The following is an 18191-nucleotide window of genomic DNA, read 5'->3' on the forward strand; positions in this document are numbered from 1 at the left end:
ATAATAGTTTTTAAAGTTGCCCAAATAATTATATAATATGTATTGGTATTTTCTTAACTATGATATATATGCATAGAAAAAAGACTAGAAGAAATTTGCCATAATGTCAGCAGTGGTGGTTTTATGTGGTGGGATTGTGGGGAATTTTTAATGCTTAAGAAAATTTAGAAGTGTTGGGGCACTTGGCTGGCTCAGTCAGAGGAGCATGCAACTCTAGATCTCAGGGTTGTGATTCGAGCCTCATGTTAGGTGTAGAGATTACTTAAAAATAAAATCTAAAGAGAATTTAGAAACGTTTCTAAAATGAACATGATTTTCTTTTATAATAAAAAATTTTTTAGAAACTAAGTATTCTCTATTTCTAGCATGGGACTCGAACTCATCACCCTGAGGTCAAGAGTCACATGCTATACTGATTATGCCAGCCAGGTGCTTCTATAAATAAAAATGTTTAATAAGAGGAGGAAGAGAAGAGATATTTAAGAACAGCTTAGTTTTTTTTTAAGTTTATTTATTTTGAGTGAGCGCAGGGGAGAGGCACAGAGAGGGGGAGAGACAGAATCCCAAACACACTCTGTGCTGTCAGCACACAGCCCAGCGTGGTGCTCAACCCCAGGAACAATGAAATCATGACCTGAGCCAAAACAAAGAGTCAGCTGCTTAATTGACTCCGCCACCCAGGACTGCCAAGAAGAGCATAGTTCTGATGACGTCTTCCAGTTGCCTATTTTCTCCCACCACTGGATTTAGGGCAGGCCAGGGGAGCAGGGCAGACACCCTCACCTCTGCCCAGAGCAGCACCCTCTTTGTTTACGCACCTTGATGTGGTCCTGCGATCCTTGTGGTTTTTTCCTTCCATGTTATCTTGGGGGCATGATTCCCTTATCTTGGGCAAACTAATTGATAAATGGTGAGGAGCATAGGGCAGGGAGATGTGTGTGAATGCAGAAATGGAAGAATGTCAGTAAAGAGCCTTACACGTAAATAATGGGCATAACTCATTTGTGTGTCGTTAAGCTTCACTGGGGCCATGCTGCATGCTCTTGCAAAATCTCCACAACTTCCAGTTTACAGATGAGGAAATAGGCTCACAGAGGCTCCGTGCATGAACCTGTGTCTCAGTGTAGGCATCTGTGAAGTTTGCATATTTTGTGTCCCCAATCCATCACCAAGTTCTATTAACTAGGACCCTCTAAATAGCTCTCCAATCTATCCCTCTATACCCTTGTCAGTACCAACAACACTATCTCCCCCAGTCAAGCCCTGTAGCCATGGCCTCCTAACTGATCTCCTTCAGGCTTTTTGCACCCTCTGATTCTGTCTCTGTCTTTTGGAAATTTAAATCTGAACATGTCAGCCTATTCCACAACTATTACTTAAGATTTTGTTGTGACTCCCAATGATCTTAGGATAGAGACAAAATTCCTTAATGTGGATTACAGAGTCCTGTGTAGATACCTCTACCCATTCTGCCCCATGACTCATGATTTCCTCCCTCTTCTCTGTGTTCTAGCCTCATTGGTTTTTTAGTTCTTGTACTTGACATCTCTCTCCTGCCACAGGGCCTTTGCATTTGCTCTACCTTCTGCCAGATACATTCCTGCTGGTCCCTGTGCCTAATTAACTCCTATTCATACTTCAGAACTCAGTTCAAACGGTTACCACTTGCTAGGTCACACCCCCAATAGACATTCTTATAGCACCTTTTACCTTTTTTTCCCCAGGTCATTAAATACAATTGCAGCTTTATAATTGTTTGATTAGTTGATGAAAACTTGTTTATTTTTGCACTAGACTGTAAGTTCCATGAAGGCAGGGACTGTATTTCTTTTGGATCACCAGTCTCCAGTACTGAGCATAATTCTTGGCCTCCTGGAGGAGCTCATAAAATCTTTGTTACTAAGTGACTGGGTTAGTGAACAAAACTCATTGTTTTCTGATCTGGTTCCTTTTCCTGAAAGGGCTCCCAGACTCTTCAAGAAGATAGGATGGAGGAACTATCATAATAATGCTTTCCATTATTATGTGTAACAGGTCATCAAAGTAAGAGCTAAGTCTATAGGCATATTAGAGGCCTCCCTGCCACTCATTTCCACCTCTTCCAAAGAAGCCCAGAAGGGAAACCACTGCAGAGAAATCCCTGGACTAACCTTTGGCAGACAGAGCCTCACCAGGAAGGCAGGGAGAGTGAGAAGGCAAAGGAAGAGAATGGGTATTTACCAAGAAGGGACTCTGATCTGGACATCATGTTTCCATCTATCAACTCATTTATTCCTCCTCCAAAACCACATGTTGTAGATGAGAAAATAGACTCAAAGAGGTTTTGAAATGTGTGGGTTATAAAACTAGTACAGGGCAAAAAGCTGAGTGTGAACTCACATCTGTCAGCCTTCGTCTAAAGTCTGGGCTTTTCCAGGCCACTTTCCTGGCCTCCAGCCCTCAAATACCGCCCCCCCCCTGTTATCTTTGACCCCAAAGTTTTTCATCATTAAAGACTCATCTATTGGCTACTATCTAAAGTTCTCTTTTGTAAGTCATTGTATGATGGTTGAAGTCGATACACTGGAAACAGAAACTCAACACTGTAAAGGCAACTACTGCAAGACCTAAAAATAAATCTATAAACAAGATCCCATATTGAACTCGAGTTGGAAGAGGCGAGTCTGGTCTTAAAACGGAGGTAAAACCGCCGCCTGGTCGCCCCCAGCCCGACTCCAGCTGTCGCTGCCACCGCTGGGAACAGGGCCATGATCCAAAGGAACAAGAGTTTATTGGTGGTTTGAGCTTTGAAACTACAGATGATAGTTTATGAGAACATTTTGAAAAATGGGGCCCACTTACAGATTGTGTGGTGGTGAGACACCCCCAAACAAAACGTTCCGGGGGGGGTTGGTTTTGTGACCTACTCTTGTGTGGAGGAGGTGGATGCAGCAATGCGTGCTCAACCACACCAGGTTGCTGATGGGCGTGTAGTGGAACCAAAGACAGCTGTTTCTAGAGAAGATTCTGTAAAGCCTGGTGCCCATCTTAGTTGTGAAGAAAATTTTCATTGGTAGTATTAAAAAAGATACAGAAGAATATAATTTGAGAGGCTGCTTTGAAAAGCATGGCAAGATGGAAACCATAGAAGTTATGGAGGACAGAGTGGAAAGAAGAGAGGGTCTGCTTTTGTAACTTTTGATGAACACGATACAGTGGATAAAATTGTTCAGAAATACCACACTATTAATGGGCATAACTGTGAAGTGGAAAAGGCCCTTTCTAAACAAGAAATGCAGTGTGCTGGATGGCAAAGAGGTGGTGGAGGTGGATCTGGCAACTTCATGGGTCGTGGAGGAAACTTTGGAGGTGGTGGTAACTTTGGTGGACCAGGATATGGAAACCAAGGCGGTGGATATGGTGGCGGTGGTGGAGGATATGATGGTTACAATGAAGGAGGAAATTTTGGAGGTGGTAACTATGGTGGTGGTGGGAACTATAATGATTTTGGAAATTATAGTGGACGACAGCAAACTATGGACCCATGAAAGGGGGCAGTTTTGGTGGAAGAAGCTCAGGCGGTCCCTATGGTGATGGCTACGGCTTTGGTGGTGGAAGTGGTGGATATGGTAGCAGAAGGTTCTAAAATTTTTCAGAAGGAAAGGAGAGAGAACGAGGAGTTGTCAGGAAAGCTGACAGGTTACCTTGAGATGGTCCCAAATACATTAGAAGAACCGTAAAAATCTGTCACAGAGAAGGAACAATGCTGCATAGTCAGAAAATTTATTGCAGCTTAAACAGGAAACCCTTCTTGTTCAGGACTGTCATAGCCAGTTTGCAAAAAGTGCAGCTATTGATCAATGCAATGTAGTGTCAATTACATGTATATTCCTGAGCTCTTTTTTCTGTTGTGGCTTTTTCTTTTTCTTTTTCTTTTCATTACCTCAGGGATATTGTCCTGTAAATGGTGGTAGTAGTACCAGGAATAAAAAATTAAGGAATTTTTAACTTTTCAATATTTTGTAGTTCAGTGTTTCTACATGTTAGTACAGAAACTTGAACAAAATGCACTTTTGAAGGTGTTTCCTTATGAGTTAATAAGTAAAGAAGAAGGTCATTGTTAATTACTATTTTGTATGAATTTTGCTAAAGTTAACTGTAAAGAAACACCTGCTGACTTGCAGTTTAAGGGCAATCTGTTCTCTGCATTTCCAAACCATGAAATGAATGGGCTCTGACATGTGGAGAGAATAGATACTGGTACGTTTGCAATGTGTGTTTTAGATAAATAGAACTGGTATTTAAATTAGCATATTTGTGAATTTAATAGCATTAAGATTTACCTTCAAATGAAAAAAATCTCAAAATTAAAAAAAGAAAAATATATATGACAAAGATTAGAATGTGGAAAGTAAAAGGGGATGACAAATTTCTCATCCTTCATATTGAGGAGACAAGAGATATTGCCTAAAATGGACAAATACGTGATATTACACAAAGGGATAATGGTGATTACAGGAGAATTAAAAACAGAAGCTCTTGATGGGGTTGCTTCTGGGGAGTGGAGCTGAGGAAAGGAGAGAAACTTTAATTTTTCATTTGTTTGTCCTTCTCGAGCTATGCTTTTTTAAAAAAAATTATAGTGTTCTGTAACTTCTAAAAAGTTTAGAATATTTTTGTTACAAAAGACTAAAGAAACTAACAAACATACCCTTCGCTTAGAATGCAGGTACTGTGTGTTTAAAACTATTAGTCTTGACACCTGGGTGGGAGGTAGGTCTTCGGGTTTCCTGTGAGTCAGGAAGGACTTGAGTCAGGGGAGGGTCATGTGATGAGAAATATGGCTTCCCAAGCAGTTGCCTTTGGGGAACGGGCATGGGAGACAAGCTTGATAAATTTACCTTTGCAAGCACAGGGCCAGGCTGACAGAGGAGCACCTCTTCCTTCACATATTTCGTAAGGCGGCTCACGTTCAGACACACCCAGACCCAAGAGGGTACTGACCCTATGAGGGCCAGAGATAACCATCCCTCTGACTACCTCCGGTGAGACTCTGCCCTTGCCAGTGCCACACTCGGAGCAGGACCTCCTCCCTGCCTGGGCCCCTGCTCCAGCGGTAGCCATCTGCTTCTAGCCCCTCAGAGACTGGGTAGATCTAGTCCCAGGAAGATGGGATGTCAAGGGCTCTCAAGTGAGTGTGACTCAGGTCTTGTTCCAGAACTGGCCATAGAGCAGCAATCAGAGCCCCGCACCCCGGGGGCCCAAGGATCCCTTCTTCCTCCTGAGGATTGGCACCCTCTTGACCTTTGCTTATCTGAAGTTTATATCACTTTGGGCAAGAGCAGCTACAAAAGAGGAGGGCTGGGGCACAGCTCGGGACTGCCGCTCACTGGCAGCCAAGAGCCAGAAGATTGCCATTCCCAGCATGAGAGAAAGTCCTATTGATCTTTGACCCTCCGCCTCTCCTGGAGCCTTGGCCCTCCCTCCCTCCCCCTTTCTTTTTTCCCTGCTGGCCTCTCCCTCTGTTCTCTGTCTCCTCACTTCCCCGGCACCCTTGTTCTGACTGGCCGTTTTCCCCAGGTTCTTGTTCACGCCAGTCCTTCCATGCTGTCTTCAAGCCCTCCTTCCTGCACATCTCCCAACCCTGATGGAGAGAACCCAAATAAGAAGGTCCAGTGGACTTCTGGGAGGAGGAGGACGTCATCCACAGGCTCAGAGTCAAAGTCCCACCCCGACTCCTCCAAAGTACCCAGGTCCCGGAGACCCAGCCGGCTGACGGTGAAGTATGACCGGGGCCAGCTCCAGCGCTGGCTGGAGATGGAGCTGTGGGTGGACGCGCAGGTTCAGGAGCTCTTCCAGGTGAGTGATACGGAGCAGGGCAGGAGGCTGCAGGGGGCCTGGGAAGGAGCCTGCTGGGAGACCTGCCTCCCTCCTGGTCTGGGCTCTGCCTCTAACTCTCCTCAGAATCTGGGCCAGGTCTTTTAACATCCCCGAGACTTAGTTTCCTAATCTATAAGATGAGCCTATCCATGCCCGTCATAGCTCCTTTGTAGGACTTTTTTGAAGCTCAAATGAGATAGAAGAGTGATTTTTATTTATTTTATGTCTTTACTTACTCTCATCCTTTTTAAAAAATTTTTAAAGTGTTTTATTTCTTTCTGAGAGAGAGAGACAGCGCAAGCAGGGGAGGGTCAGAGAGAGAGGGAGACATAGAATCTGAAACAGGGTCCAGGCTCTGAGCTGTCAACACAGAGCCTGACGCGGGGCTCAAACCCACAAACCATGAGATCATGACCTGAGCCGAAGTCAGACGCTTAACCGACTGAGCCACCCAGGCCCCCCCACTTACTCTCATCCTTACCACACATACATGTCAAGAGCTACATTGTCCAGTACTATAGCTACATGTAGCTATTTGCTTTTAAATTAATACAAATTAAATAAAATTAAAGGTTCATTTCCTCAGTCACACCAGCCACATTTCAAGTGCCCAGTAGCCCCATGTGGCTCGTGGCCTCCATACTGTTAGCACACAGATAGAACATTTCCATTCTCTCAGAACGGACAGCACTGGACTAGAACAAGTCCTTGGCCCTGGCTCTGACGGACTCCCCTCACTTCCACCCTGGGAACAGGCCGGCTCTCTGCCCCTTGTCATGAGAAGTGGCACTTTCCTCCTTAGATAACTAAAAATCGGGATCCTAGAGTAGTCCCAACTGCCACTTCAGCAACAAGAATAACATTCTGAACACGTAACTCTGTGTTAGGCACTGCGCCCGGCACTTGGCATGCATTACCCCATTTGGCCCTCCCCACATCCCCGTTCGGTAGCTATGTTTTACCTCGAAGGAAATGGAAGCCTAGAGATGAGTAACAAGTCCAAGGTCATGCAACTAGGAAACTAGGAGACCAGGAGCTGCAGCTGGGGCAGAGCCCCAGAGGCACTTTCTTGAGCAGCTTAGTGGTTCTCCAGCCCTAAAGTACTTCAGAAAAAACCGGCTGACCTGACTGCGCCTCAACTAACTTTAAATCTACAAGGGTGGAGCCCAGGCACTGGCCTTTTTAACAAGCCTCACAGTTAATTCTAGGATGGGGCTGGCTGAGAACTACGGTACCAAGCCAGAGACCAGGAGCTTCCTTGTCCATATACTGTGGTCCTTCTTTCTCTTCCTCCTAAATTTTCTTTCTGGGGCAGCAAGGGGCATGCCATTCTTCCAGGTAAGGGCTGTGTCAGTGGCCCCGTGGTTGGGGGTGGGGGCGAATGATGCATGTGGCCCAGGCTGTCTTGTGAAGCTCACTGGGTCACGTATCAGTTTGGCCCAGGTGTCGACCATGTCCCCTGCAGCATCCTGGGCCCACTTGTTCAGTGTAGGGAGATGCCCTGGAGTTGTGAGCAGGAGAGGCCCATGTTCTTGGCCTGCCCTTGGAGAACGCCTCTACGGCCCTTCCATCCTGCCGACGCCCTCCCTCTGGGGATCAGTTTCACTTTCAGGTTGTTGTACACTTGCATAAAAAGTGTCTTATTTCAGACACCTCAGAGCACATTTTTCCAGGCATCACAGAAAGACACTAGACAAAGAACCTGGTTTTGCAAGACAAGTGCAGGGGGGGAAACTGTACAATAATGAGCTCATAACATTGGAAAGCAGGATATGTGGGAGGACCACTCCCAGGCAATGACCGAAATAAAATACCTGGCCTGCAGTTGCCATGGCAATTGTCCAAAGGTGCCAGGTGCCAGTTCCTCTCCCAATCCCAGCACTTTTCAGCAGGAAGTAGCCAAGTGGCTGGGGAATCCCCAGGTGGCTGGTCATCTTGGGCAGAGATGGAGGCAACAATGTCCAGGCTTACCTTGCCCCAGTTCTACCTGTATAGAGTCTTTCTGCACCCACTAGGGTCTCCTCGGCATGCCCACCTTGGATAGCATCCCTGGGGAATGATTCCAGGGATGCATCACTACTTGTTTAGTTTGGTTTAATGGGTCCCAACCTTGCTCTGTTGGAAGGCCCCACCTCTTCTCACTGGGGACGCAGCAGCTCTGTTGTCTTCAGAGGAACCAAGTCTGGGTTCAACAAAACAGACCTGCGGCCCTAGAGCTCCTCTTGTCCAGAGGTGGAGTGTGGACTTGGCTTCTAAGGAAGGATGTAAACACTCATGGGTTTGTCCTATTTTAAGAAGACTCTTGGGACACCTGGGTGGCTCAGTTGGTTAAGCGTCCAAGTTTGGCTCGGGCCATGATCTCGTGGTTTGTGAGTTCGAGCCCGACACTGGGCACTGGACTGACAGCTCGGGGCCTAGAGCCTACTTCAAATTCCGTGTCACCCTCTCTCTCTGCCCCTCCCCCCCCTCAAAAATAAATAAACATGAAAAAAATTTTAAGGAGACTTGCCCAACAATGTGCCTCCCCCAGTTCCCACCTCTGATTTCATGTCTCCTTTATGACAAGACTTCTTAAAAGTTTGTCCATACTCACATCCTTTCTTTAAAAGGTTTATTTATTTATTTTGAGAGAGAGAAAGAGAGAATATAAGCCAGGGAGGGGCAGAGAGGGAAAGAGAGAGAATCCCAAGCCGACCTCATGCTGTCGGCACAAAGCCAGTCTTGGGGCTTGGACTCAGAAAATGTGAGATCATGACTGGAGCCAAGATCAAGACTCAGATGCTTAACTGACTGAGCCACCCAGGCATCCCCACACTCACATCCTTTACTTACCTTTCCCCTTCCTTTCACTATTCAAACCACTGAAACCTGGCTTCTCTTCCCACCATTCTACTGAGAGCTCTTGCCAAGGTCACCAATCACTGCCTTGGGGCCAAATCTAATGTACACATCAGCAGGAGACACTGTTGACCACCCCAGAGTTTTGAAACATTCCACCCCCTATAGTTTCTATGACACTATCTTTTCCTGGCAGCAGCTGGCATTTTGATGTGGCCCTTCTGATTTGGTGATGTTATAAAAAACATTAGACTTCCAACTTTAAAATAGTATTGTTAACAAATATGTGCAACAAACACTTGTTAGCTCATCCCTGAGCCTTACTTCACTGCTGGTTCCCATGAGAGAAAGATCAGGAGTACAGGGACAGAACATGGAGTGAAGGCAATAAAGGAGTCAGATCAGGCAGCATCTGGCAAGAAACGCTACCAACAATATCGACTCAATTTTACCACACTTGTTCATCTCAGCAGGAGTTGCTTGATATATCCACTCGTTCTGAGAATTTAAAAAATACTTTAGGGAAAGACTATTTGGATTATGATATCAGTGCATATTCTCAACTCCAGACTTCAGTGGTAATGTGAATCACAGTAATATACATACCTCATATTCAAAATATGTGTAGTTAATATCATAAGTGATATGAAGAGGGTTTGGGGAGCCTGACCAATACTTTTTTAGAAGTAGAGGGGCGCCTGGGTGGCTTAGTCGGTCAAGCGTCCGACTTTCGCTTAGGTCATGATCTCGCGGTTCGTGGGTTCGAGCCCCGCGTCGGGCTCTGTGCTGACTGCCAGCTCGGAGCCTGGAGCCTGTTTCAGTCTGTGACTCCCTCTCTCTCTGACCCTCCCCTGCTCACGCTGTCTCTCTCTCTCTCTCTCTCTCCTAGAAATAAATAAAAAAAATTAAAAAAAAATACTTTTTTAGAGGTAGAATTCTAATAATTAGGATGCAGCTTTACTATTCTGCCCCACCCTCCACCTTCTGGGATTCCAATTGCACATATGTTAGACCACTTGATATTGTACCACAGGTCACCAAGTCTCTTTAGTCATCTTTCTCCCCTAAGGTTTTTTTTCTTTCTGTGTTTCATTTTGGCTAGTTTCTGTCTCCGTATCTTCAAGCGCAACTGATCTTTATTTTGGCAACGTCAAATATGTTGTTACCTCCATCCAGTAAATTTTTCATTTAAAATACTGTATTTTTCATCTCTGGATGCTCCATTTGTTTTTGTTTTTTTTCTCATTTATTTCATTTTGCTCATTAGTGTGTTCATGTTTTCCTCATCTGCTAATTCTGTCATGGTGTGGGTCTATTTCTATTAACTGATAAATCATATTTCCTGCTTCTGGTATGACTAGTGATTTTTTGCCTGGATACTGGACATTTTATGAGTTTCATGTTACTGACTAACTAGATTTTTTTCTTCCTTTAAAGCATTGGGCCTTGTTTTAATAGGCAGTTTAGTTACTTGTGGCTCAGTTTGATCCTCCTGAAGCTTATTTATTTATTTATTTTTATTTCCTTATTTCTAGGAGAGAGAGAGAGGGACAGTGTGAGCAGGGGAGGGTCAGAGAGAGAGGGAGATACAGACTCTGAAACAGGCTCCAGGCTCTGAGCCGGCAGTCAGCACAGAGCCTGACGCGGGGCTCGAACCCACAAACCGCGAGATCATGCCCTAAGCGAAAGTCGGACGCTTAACCGACTAAGCCACCCAGGTGCCCCACCTGAAGCTTATTTTTAAGCTACATTGAGTCTAGAGTATCCTTTAATCTAGAGAATAATTTAACCCCCAGGAAGGTAGGACCTTCTGAGGTCTCTACTGAATTCCTTCATGATCAGTGAGGACTGTCCACTCTGGCTAGATGGAACTTGATTTGTCTCCCAGTCCTGGGTGAGGTCTGGGAACTGTTCATTTCTGTGCCTTTGGTGCCTCAAGTACCTGGCTTTGAATGTGCATCTTGTGTTCAGCAAAGACTCAAGAGAACCCTTATGCAGATTTCTGGAGGTCTCTTTTCATAGCAGCCTCCTCTCCAAAACTTTATCTAGCAACTTCCAGCCACCTCAACCCTGAACTCTGATCTCTGTCATATCAATTTAGCAAGACCCCTGTGCTCCCTTTGGGACCTCCCTCTCTGCTCTGTGGTCCGGAAATTGCCTTTAGGAAGAAATACAGGGCAATTACAGAGTTTGTCTTATCTGTTTCCCTTCTCTCTTAGGTAGTCCTGAGCAACTTTTGTCCAATGACTGAAAACATTGTCCATAAGTTTTTGTTTAGTCTTCTGGTTACTTTTTAAAAAATATTTATTTATTCTTGAGACAGACAGCACGAGTGGCGGAGGGACAGAGAGAGGAACACAGAATCCCAAGCAGGCTCAGTGTTGTCAGCAGAGAGCCCAAGGTGGGGCTTGAACCCATGACTGTGAGATCATGACCTGAGCAGAAACCAAGAGCCAGACGCTTAACCAATTGAGCCACCCGGGCACCCCTAGTTTTCTCGTTATTTATGTTGGGAGAATAAATTCAGTCCCTGTTACTCATTATAAATGGCTGGTTAACTTTTACTCATCCTTCAGTTCTCAGATTAGAGGTCACTTCCTCCAGGAAGCTTTCTGTGTGGTTTTTTTTTTAATTGTAATGTTTATTTATTTTTGAGAAAGAGACAGAGCATGAGCAGGGAAGGGCAGAGAAAGAGGGAGACACAGAATCCAAAGCAGGCTCCAGACTCTGAGCTGTCAGCACAGAGCCCGACATGGGGCTCGAACCCATGAACTGTGAGATCATGGCCTGAGCGGAAGTCGGACGCTTAACTGACTGAGCCACCCAGGCACCCCAGGAAGCCTTCTTAAATCCCAGGCTTGGTTAGATTCCCTTTCCATGTGTTCTCAAAGTGCACTCATCAGAGTGCTTATCACCCTGTGTTATAACTGCCATCTCAGTTGTCTGCATCCTTCAGGAGACTATAAGCTTTTCAAGGGCACGATTATGTCTGTCTGTCTTGCTCTTATGACCCCAGCATTTATCACAATACTTGGTGCATCACATGCAGTCAGTAAATATGCATTAAATGAATGAAGGCTGAATCAATGAGCTAGAAACTAAGGAAGTAACAGGGAAAGTCTAGACCTTAGGGTGAAAAAGCTAACTTAGAACCCTAGCCCTATTTTTTTCTTTTTTAATGCATGGAGGGGTGCCTGGATGGCTCAGTCAGTTGAGCGTCCAATTCTTGATTTTGGCTCAGGTCATGATCTCATGGTTTATGAGATCAACCCCCACATCAGGCTCTGTGCTGAGCATCGGGCCTACTTTGAATTCTTTTTCTCCCACTCTCTCTTCCCCTTCCCCATTATGGTATCTCTCTGTGTCTCTCAGAGAGAGACACAATAAAGGAAAACTTTATATAAAAATAACTTTTTTATAAAAAAAACTTTTTTATAAAAAAAAACTTTATATGAAAATAAAAATCAATAAAGGAAAACTTAAATAAATAAATAAATAAATAATTTTTTAAAAAGGCATGGAAGGACCAAAACTGTTAACTGTGGTTACCTGCTAGCAGTTGAGGAAGGAGAGGGCAGGTGAGACTTCTTTTTCTGTTTTCTTAACCTAAAAAAAAGAATCAACTTTATTGAGGTATAACTGACAGAGAATAAAATTTGAAGGATACACTGGGATGCACTTTTTCGTATGTGACCACTACTACCCCAATCAAAATATGGAACATTTCCACCATCCAAAAAGTCCCCCAAATAACATTAAACAAATTATACAGCTTAATTACTTATTACATATGTTTCTGTTTGTCTCCTCGACTGCATCTAATATATGGGCTCTTTGAGGACAAGATTTTTGTTTTGTTCACTGAAACTCCCAAGTTCACAGTGCCAGGTTAATAATAGTAGTCACTGAACATGTATTTGTTGAGTAAATAGGTCTTAAAGTATTAAATAATCAAGGGCACCTGGGTGACTCAGTCAGTTGAGTGTCCAATTTTCTCTTTTGGCTTACATCATGACCTCACAGTTCATGGGTTCAAGCCCTGCATCAGGCTCTGCACTCATCGCACGGAGCCTGCTTGGGATTCTGTCTCTCACCCCCTCTCTGCCTCTTCCCTACTTGCTCTCTCTCTCTGTCTCTGTTTGTCTCTGTCTCTCTCTCTCTCTCTGTCTCTCTCTCTCTCTGTCTCTCTCTCTCAAAAATAAATAAACAACATCAAAAGGGTTAAATAATCAAACCTCTATAAAATGTAAAAATGAATATCAATTATTTATTCAAATCAGTATGAGAAGAACTTGCTAAGCCTTAGAAGAAGGAGAAGGAGAAGAAACAGCAAAACCCAGACTGGAGGGGCGCCTGGGTGGCTCAGTTGGTTAAGTGTCCCACTCTTCATTTTGGCTCAGGTCATGATCCCAGGGTCATGGGATTGAGCTCCACCTTGGACTCCATGCTGAGTGTGGAGCCTGCTTGAGATTGTCTCTCTCCCTCTACCCCTCTCCTCTGCTTTCATTCTCTCTCTCTAAAATAAAATTTAAAAAAATTAAACCCCCAAACTGGAAAATACTATTAGTTACATTTAGCTATATGAACACATATATTTCACCAACCCTTTTCCCACACATAAATTTCCATCATATGTAGAATGAATGATAGGGCTAATCTAAGTTTTAAAAAAAAAGATTTCTTAAATCAGTAAGAAAAAAACTGAATAACCCAGTAAAAAAATGAATAAGGCAGCAGTTGAAGTGAATTCCGGTTCTAAGACCCCTTCAGAAGGTTCCTGGTTCTTTTCATAATGATACTGAGATGTCATTTGCCTTTTTCACTATGCTGGTGTTTATATTGATAATGCAAAAACAATGGTGACCCTTAGTATGAATCAAGAAAGTGGCACCAGGGGCACCTGGCTGGCTCAATTGGTGGAGCATGAGACTTGATCTTAGGGTCATGAATTCGAGCCCCATGTTGGGTGTAGAGAGTAAGTAAAAAAACAAACTTTAAAAAAAGTGACTCCAACCTGTGCAAGGAGTCATGTCATGTTCTTCATCACCATGCCACTTTCATTTAAGAAAGTCCTTGATAAAGCAGTAAAAAAAAAAACACTATGTTTATTAAACCTTGGGCATTGACTTCACATCTCTCTCTCTTTTTTAATGTTTGTTTATTTTCGAGAGAGAGACAGACCATGAAAGGGTAAGGGACAGAGACAGACAGAGAAACAGAATATGAAGCAGGATCCAGGCTCTATCTGAGCTGTGAGCACAGAGCCCAACACAGGGTTCGAACTCACAAGCCATAAGATCATGACCTGAGCCAAAGTCAGACACCTAACCAACTGAGCCATCCAGGTACCCCGTATCTCTCTCTCTTTTTTTAAATAGACTTAATTTTTAGTGTTTACTTGAGAGAGAGAGAGACCAAGTATGAGCAGGGAGAGAGGGAGACAGAATCTGAAGCAGGCTCCAGGCTCTGCGCTGTCAGCACAGAGCCCAATGTAGGGCTCAGACTCATGAACTGTGAGATCATGATGAGAGCTGAAGTTGGACGCCCCTAGACTTCATTTTTAAAGCAGTTTTAGGTTCACAGGAAGACTGAGCAGAGAGTTCCCATGTTCCCCCCATCCCCACGCACTCATAGCCTCCCCCATTATCAACATCCCCAACTAGCACAGTACATTGTTACAATTGATGAACCTACATTGACACATCATAATAACCCAAACTCTTTAGCTCATATTAGGGTTCATTCTTGGCGTTGTACATTCTAAGGGTTTGGACAAACGTGTAATGACAGGTAGCCACCATTATGGTATCATACAGAGTATCTTCGCTGTCCTAAAAATCCTCTGATCTCCACCTGTATATCCCACTTTCCCCTTTATTCCTACTGATCTTTTTACTGTCTCCAAGTTTTGCATCTTCCAGAATGTTGTATAGTTGGAATCATACAATATGTATGACTGGCCAATTTTAGATTGGCTTCTTTCACTTATTCTATGTGTTTATACTTCATTTAGTCTTTTCATGGCTTGAAGCTCATTTCTTTTAGTGCTGAATAGCCATTCCATCGTCTGGATGTGCCACTGTTAATTTATCCATTTACCTACTGAAGGACATATTGGTTGCTTTGGAGTTTTGCCAATTATGAATAAAGCTGCTATAAACATCTTTATGCAGGTTTTTGTATGGATATGTTTCCAGCTCACTTGGGTAAATATTAAGGAGCTTGATCACTGGATCATATGGTAAGAGTGTGTTTAGTTTTGTAAGAAACTGCCAAAATGCCTTCCCAAGCGACTGTGCTATTTAGCATTCTTACCAGTATTGAATGAAGGTTCCTCTTGTTCCACATCCTCATCAGCATTCAGTGTTGTCAGCATTTTGGATTTTTTTGCCAATCTTGTAGGTATGCAGTGTGTCTCATTGTTGTCTTAATTTGCAATTTCCTAATTACATATGATGTTGAACATCTCATGTGCTATTTGCCATCCGCACATATTCTTTGGGGAGGTATTTGTTCAGATCTTTTCCCATTTTTCAACTGGGTTGTTCCTTTCTTATTTTTGAGTTTTAAGAGTTCTTTTTCTATTTTGGACAATAGTTCTTTATCAGATACATCCTTTGCAAATATTTTCTCCCAGTCTGTAGCTTGTTTTCTCATTTTCTTGTCCTTCTTTCGTTTTTAATTTTATAAACTCTGTATTGTTTAAATTATTTTACTGACTATAATAACTCTTTTTTTTTTTTTTGAAGTTTATTTTGAGAGAGAGAGCGCACCTGCATGTGTGAGCAGGGGAGGGGCAGAGAGAGAGAGAGAGAGATAGAGAGAGAGAATGCCAGGCAGATTCCACACTGTCAGAGCAGAACCTGATGCAGGGAACGAACCCACGAACCACGAGACCATGACCTGAGCTGAAATCAAGAGTTGGACACTCAGTCAACTGAGCCATTCAGGTGCCCCTGACTGTAATAACTTTTAAAGACAGCTTTATTACAACATGACTCACATACCATACAATCACTCACTTGCAGTATACACTTCAAAAGTTTTAAGTATCTTTGGGGTTATACAACCACAATTTAATTTTAGGACAGTTTGTCACCCCAGAAAGAAACCCTGTATCAATTAGCAGTCATCCCTCATTCCTTACCACTGCCACTCTGAGCCATAGGCAACCACTAATCTACTTTGTATCTCTACGGATTTACCTATTCTGGACATTTCATACAAATTGAATCATAGTATGTGGACTTTTGTAACTGGGTTCTTCCACTAGCATAATATTTTTAAGGTTCATCCATGTTGTAGTATGAATCAATGCTGTGTTCCTTTTATTGCTGAGCAATATTGTATGGCTACATTATATTTATTTATACATTCATCAGTTGATGGAGATATGTGTTGTTTTCACCTTTTGGCTATTATGAGTAATGCTGCTATGAATAGTCATGCAAATTTTTGTGTGGTCGTATTTTCATTTCTCTTGGGAGTAGACCTAGGAGTAGGATTCTCTAGCTCCTCTCCCTCTGCCCTTGCCTGCCTGCCTCTCTCTCTCTCTCTCTCTCAAAACAAATAAAAAAGAACTGCCAAACTGTTTTTCAAAGCAGCTATACCATTTTAGATCCTTACCAACAATATGCATACACCTTTGAAATTAAACAGGCACTCTTTTTATTTAAAAAAAATTTTTTAAATATTTATATTTGAGAGAGACAGAGCATGAGCAGGATAGGGGCAGAGATGGGGGGGGGGTGCGCTGCGGAGACAGAATCTGAAGCAGGCTCCAGGCTCTGAGCTGTCAGCACAGAGCCTGATGTGGGGCTCGAACCCACAAACTGTAAGGTCATGACCTGAGCCGAAGTCAGATGCTTAACTGACTGAGCCACCCAGGTGCCCTGAACAGGCACTCTTTTTAAAGAACCTGTTTCAGATAGAAGATAGTAGGTACTCAGTAAGTGTTGAATGGCAGAATGAATGTGTGGTTTGAGGTAGGGTGAGGAGACAGACTGAACGTGGGAGGTAGAGGAGGAGATGGATGACCCTCTGACAGTAACTTTCACCTCCTCCGGCACCAGCTGGCCAGGCCCCTCTGAGCCCCATGTGATTCCCACACAGGGTCAACCAACTCCTCCTGAGTCCGAGATTGACCTGGAGGCTCTCATGGAACTATCCACAGAGGAACAGAAGACTCACTTGGAGGTAGAATGTGGGCCTGGGGTTGTGGGGTGGAAGCTGAGCTTAGAGTGGGAGGAGCCCAGGAACCTGGTTTTGCCTCCTTGAGTGGCATGGGGAGAACCAGTTCAGCAGAGAGGATTCCTGGGAAGCTGAGTGGAGGCTTGTGGGAAAGTGCTGTGGCTCCGGAACTCACTCTCTGCTCTTTTCCACCAGGCCCTTCTCCAGAACTGCCCCCGCCCCACAGAGGTAAGGGATGCTATGCTGCTCTGGGGGGTCACAGGGGCCTAGAGGGGAGCAGCTAATGAAGAGTATTTGAGAGGAAGACTTAGCCCTAGGTCTTTCTCACTTTCCCCAGCTCTGGAGACATGGGTTCGGGGGAGATTAAGAAGGGCAGTGTGGTGGGTGGGCATGGCCCCGTGCCTTGATCTCATCCCTGTTTCTCTTTCAGCCTTTTATCTCTGAGCTGCTCAGTCAACTCAAGAAATTCCGGAGACTCAGTCGGCCTCAGAAATAAGCCTTGTGAGACTACCTTCAGCAACCTTAGCACTGCCAGGCCTGCCCTGAACCTCAGAATCCTGGGCTGAAAGGGAAATGGCCCCTTGGGACAAAGACAAGGAATGTGGAAGAGGAGGAGGGACATTTGGACACCTCTAGTGTATGTGTAGTTACGGCTGGTTCCTGTCAGCAGGCTTTCGGGAAACCATTCATGTCTGTTGCCCGGCACTTTCCTTGGCAGCCAAGTGGATAAAACCTTTGGGAGCCCCAGCTGAATGGAGTGTGGAGCATATCTGTCCTGAGGGATAGGGGAGGGGAGGGTGAAGTGATATACTAGGTTAGCATCCTGAGTCACCAGATTCTATCCATACTTCATCCACTCATCCATCCATCCATCCATCCATCCATCCATCCATCCATCCATCCATCCAGCTCTGCTTTAGAACTCATGATCTAGCAAGGCTTGGAGGCCAAGCAGAGGGCACCAGATTAGGACACACAGCATCCTGCATCACCAAAAGGAGCCCAAGTGGCAAAGATTAGTTCTGAATCCCAGAGGAGAGGTAACAGGGGAAACCTAGTTGGGTCTGGGGACATCAGGAAAAGCTAAGTCCTCCTCTCCCCCTAAATGATTCAGGAGGCATAAGGCTGAGGTCTATCATGAGCTGGCTCCAGCCAGCAGCAGAAAGAGAAAAGGCAGGAGCTAAGTAGAGGTGTGTAAAGGCTACAGGTTGAGATGCCAGGAGTCAGTTCAGGAAGGTGTTGCTGCAAATAAGACACTAGGTCTGAATGGCAGGCAGGTTGGCACAGGAGCCTGGGAAGGTGGC

General features: G+C 44.3%; 1 protein-coding gene and 1 pseudogene across 2 annotated transcripts in view; both read left to right on the forward strand.

Annotated features, from left to right (window-relative positions):
• PPP1R14D (protein phosphatase 1 regulatory inhibitor subunit 14D) overlaps window positions 1-17442 on the forward strand; it is a 26736-nt gene extending 9294 nt beyond the window's left edge. The window contains exons 1-5 of one of the 2 annotated variants that reach the window (XM_077764669.1): window positions 4995-5024; window positions 5560-5838; window positions 16810-16893; window positions 17083-17115; window positions 17318-17442. In XM_077764669.1, the coding sequence (XP_077620795.1) occupies window positions 5584-5838; window positions 16810-16893; window positions 17083-17115; window positions 17318-17383 (438 nt within the window). In that variant the 5' untranslated portion in view covers window positions 4995-5024; window positions 5560-5583 and the 3' untranslated portion in view covers window positions 17384-17442. Of the gene's footprint in view, window positions 1-4994; window positions 5025-5559; window positions 5839-16809; window positions 16894-17082; window positions 17116-17317 lie in introns of those variants that run through there. The other variant, XM_077764668.1, reaches the window with a different exon arrangement.
• Window positions 1106-3625, forward strand: LOC144231815 (heterogeneous nuclear ribonucleoprotein A3-like; annotated as a pseudogene).
• Window positions 17443-18191: the final 749 nt, after the last annotated feature.

Source organism: Crocuta crocuta, unplaced genomic scaffold (genome assembly GCF_008692635.1).
Source record: "Crocuta crocuta isolate KB4526 unplaced genomic scaffold, BGI_CrCroc_1.0 scaffold102, whole genome shotgun sequence".
Classification (NCBI taxonomy): Eukaryota; Metazoa; Chordata; class Mammalia; order Carnivora; family Hyaenidae; genus Crocuta; species Crocuta crocuta.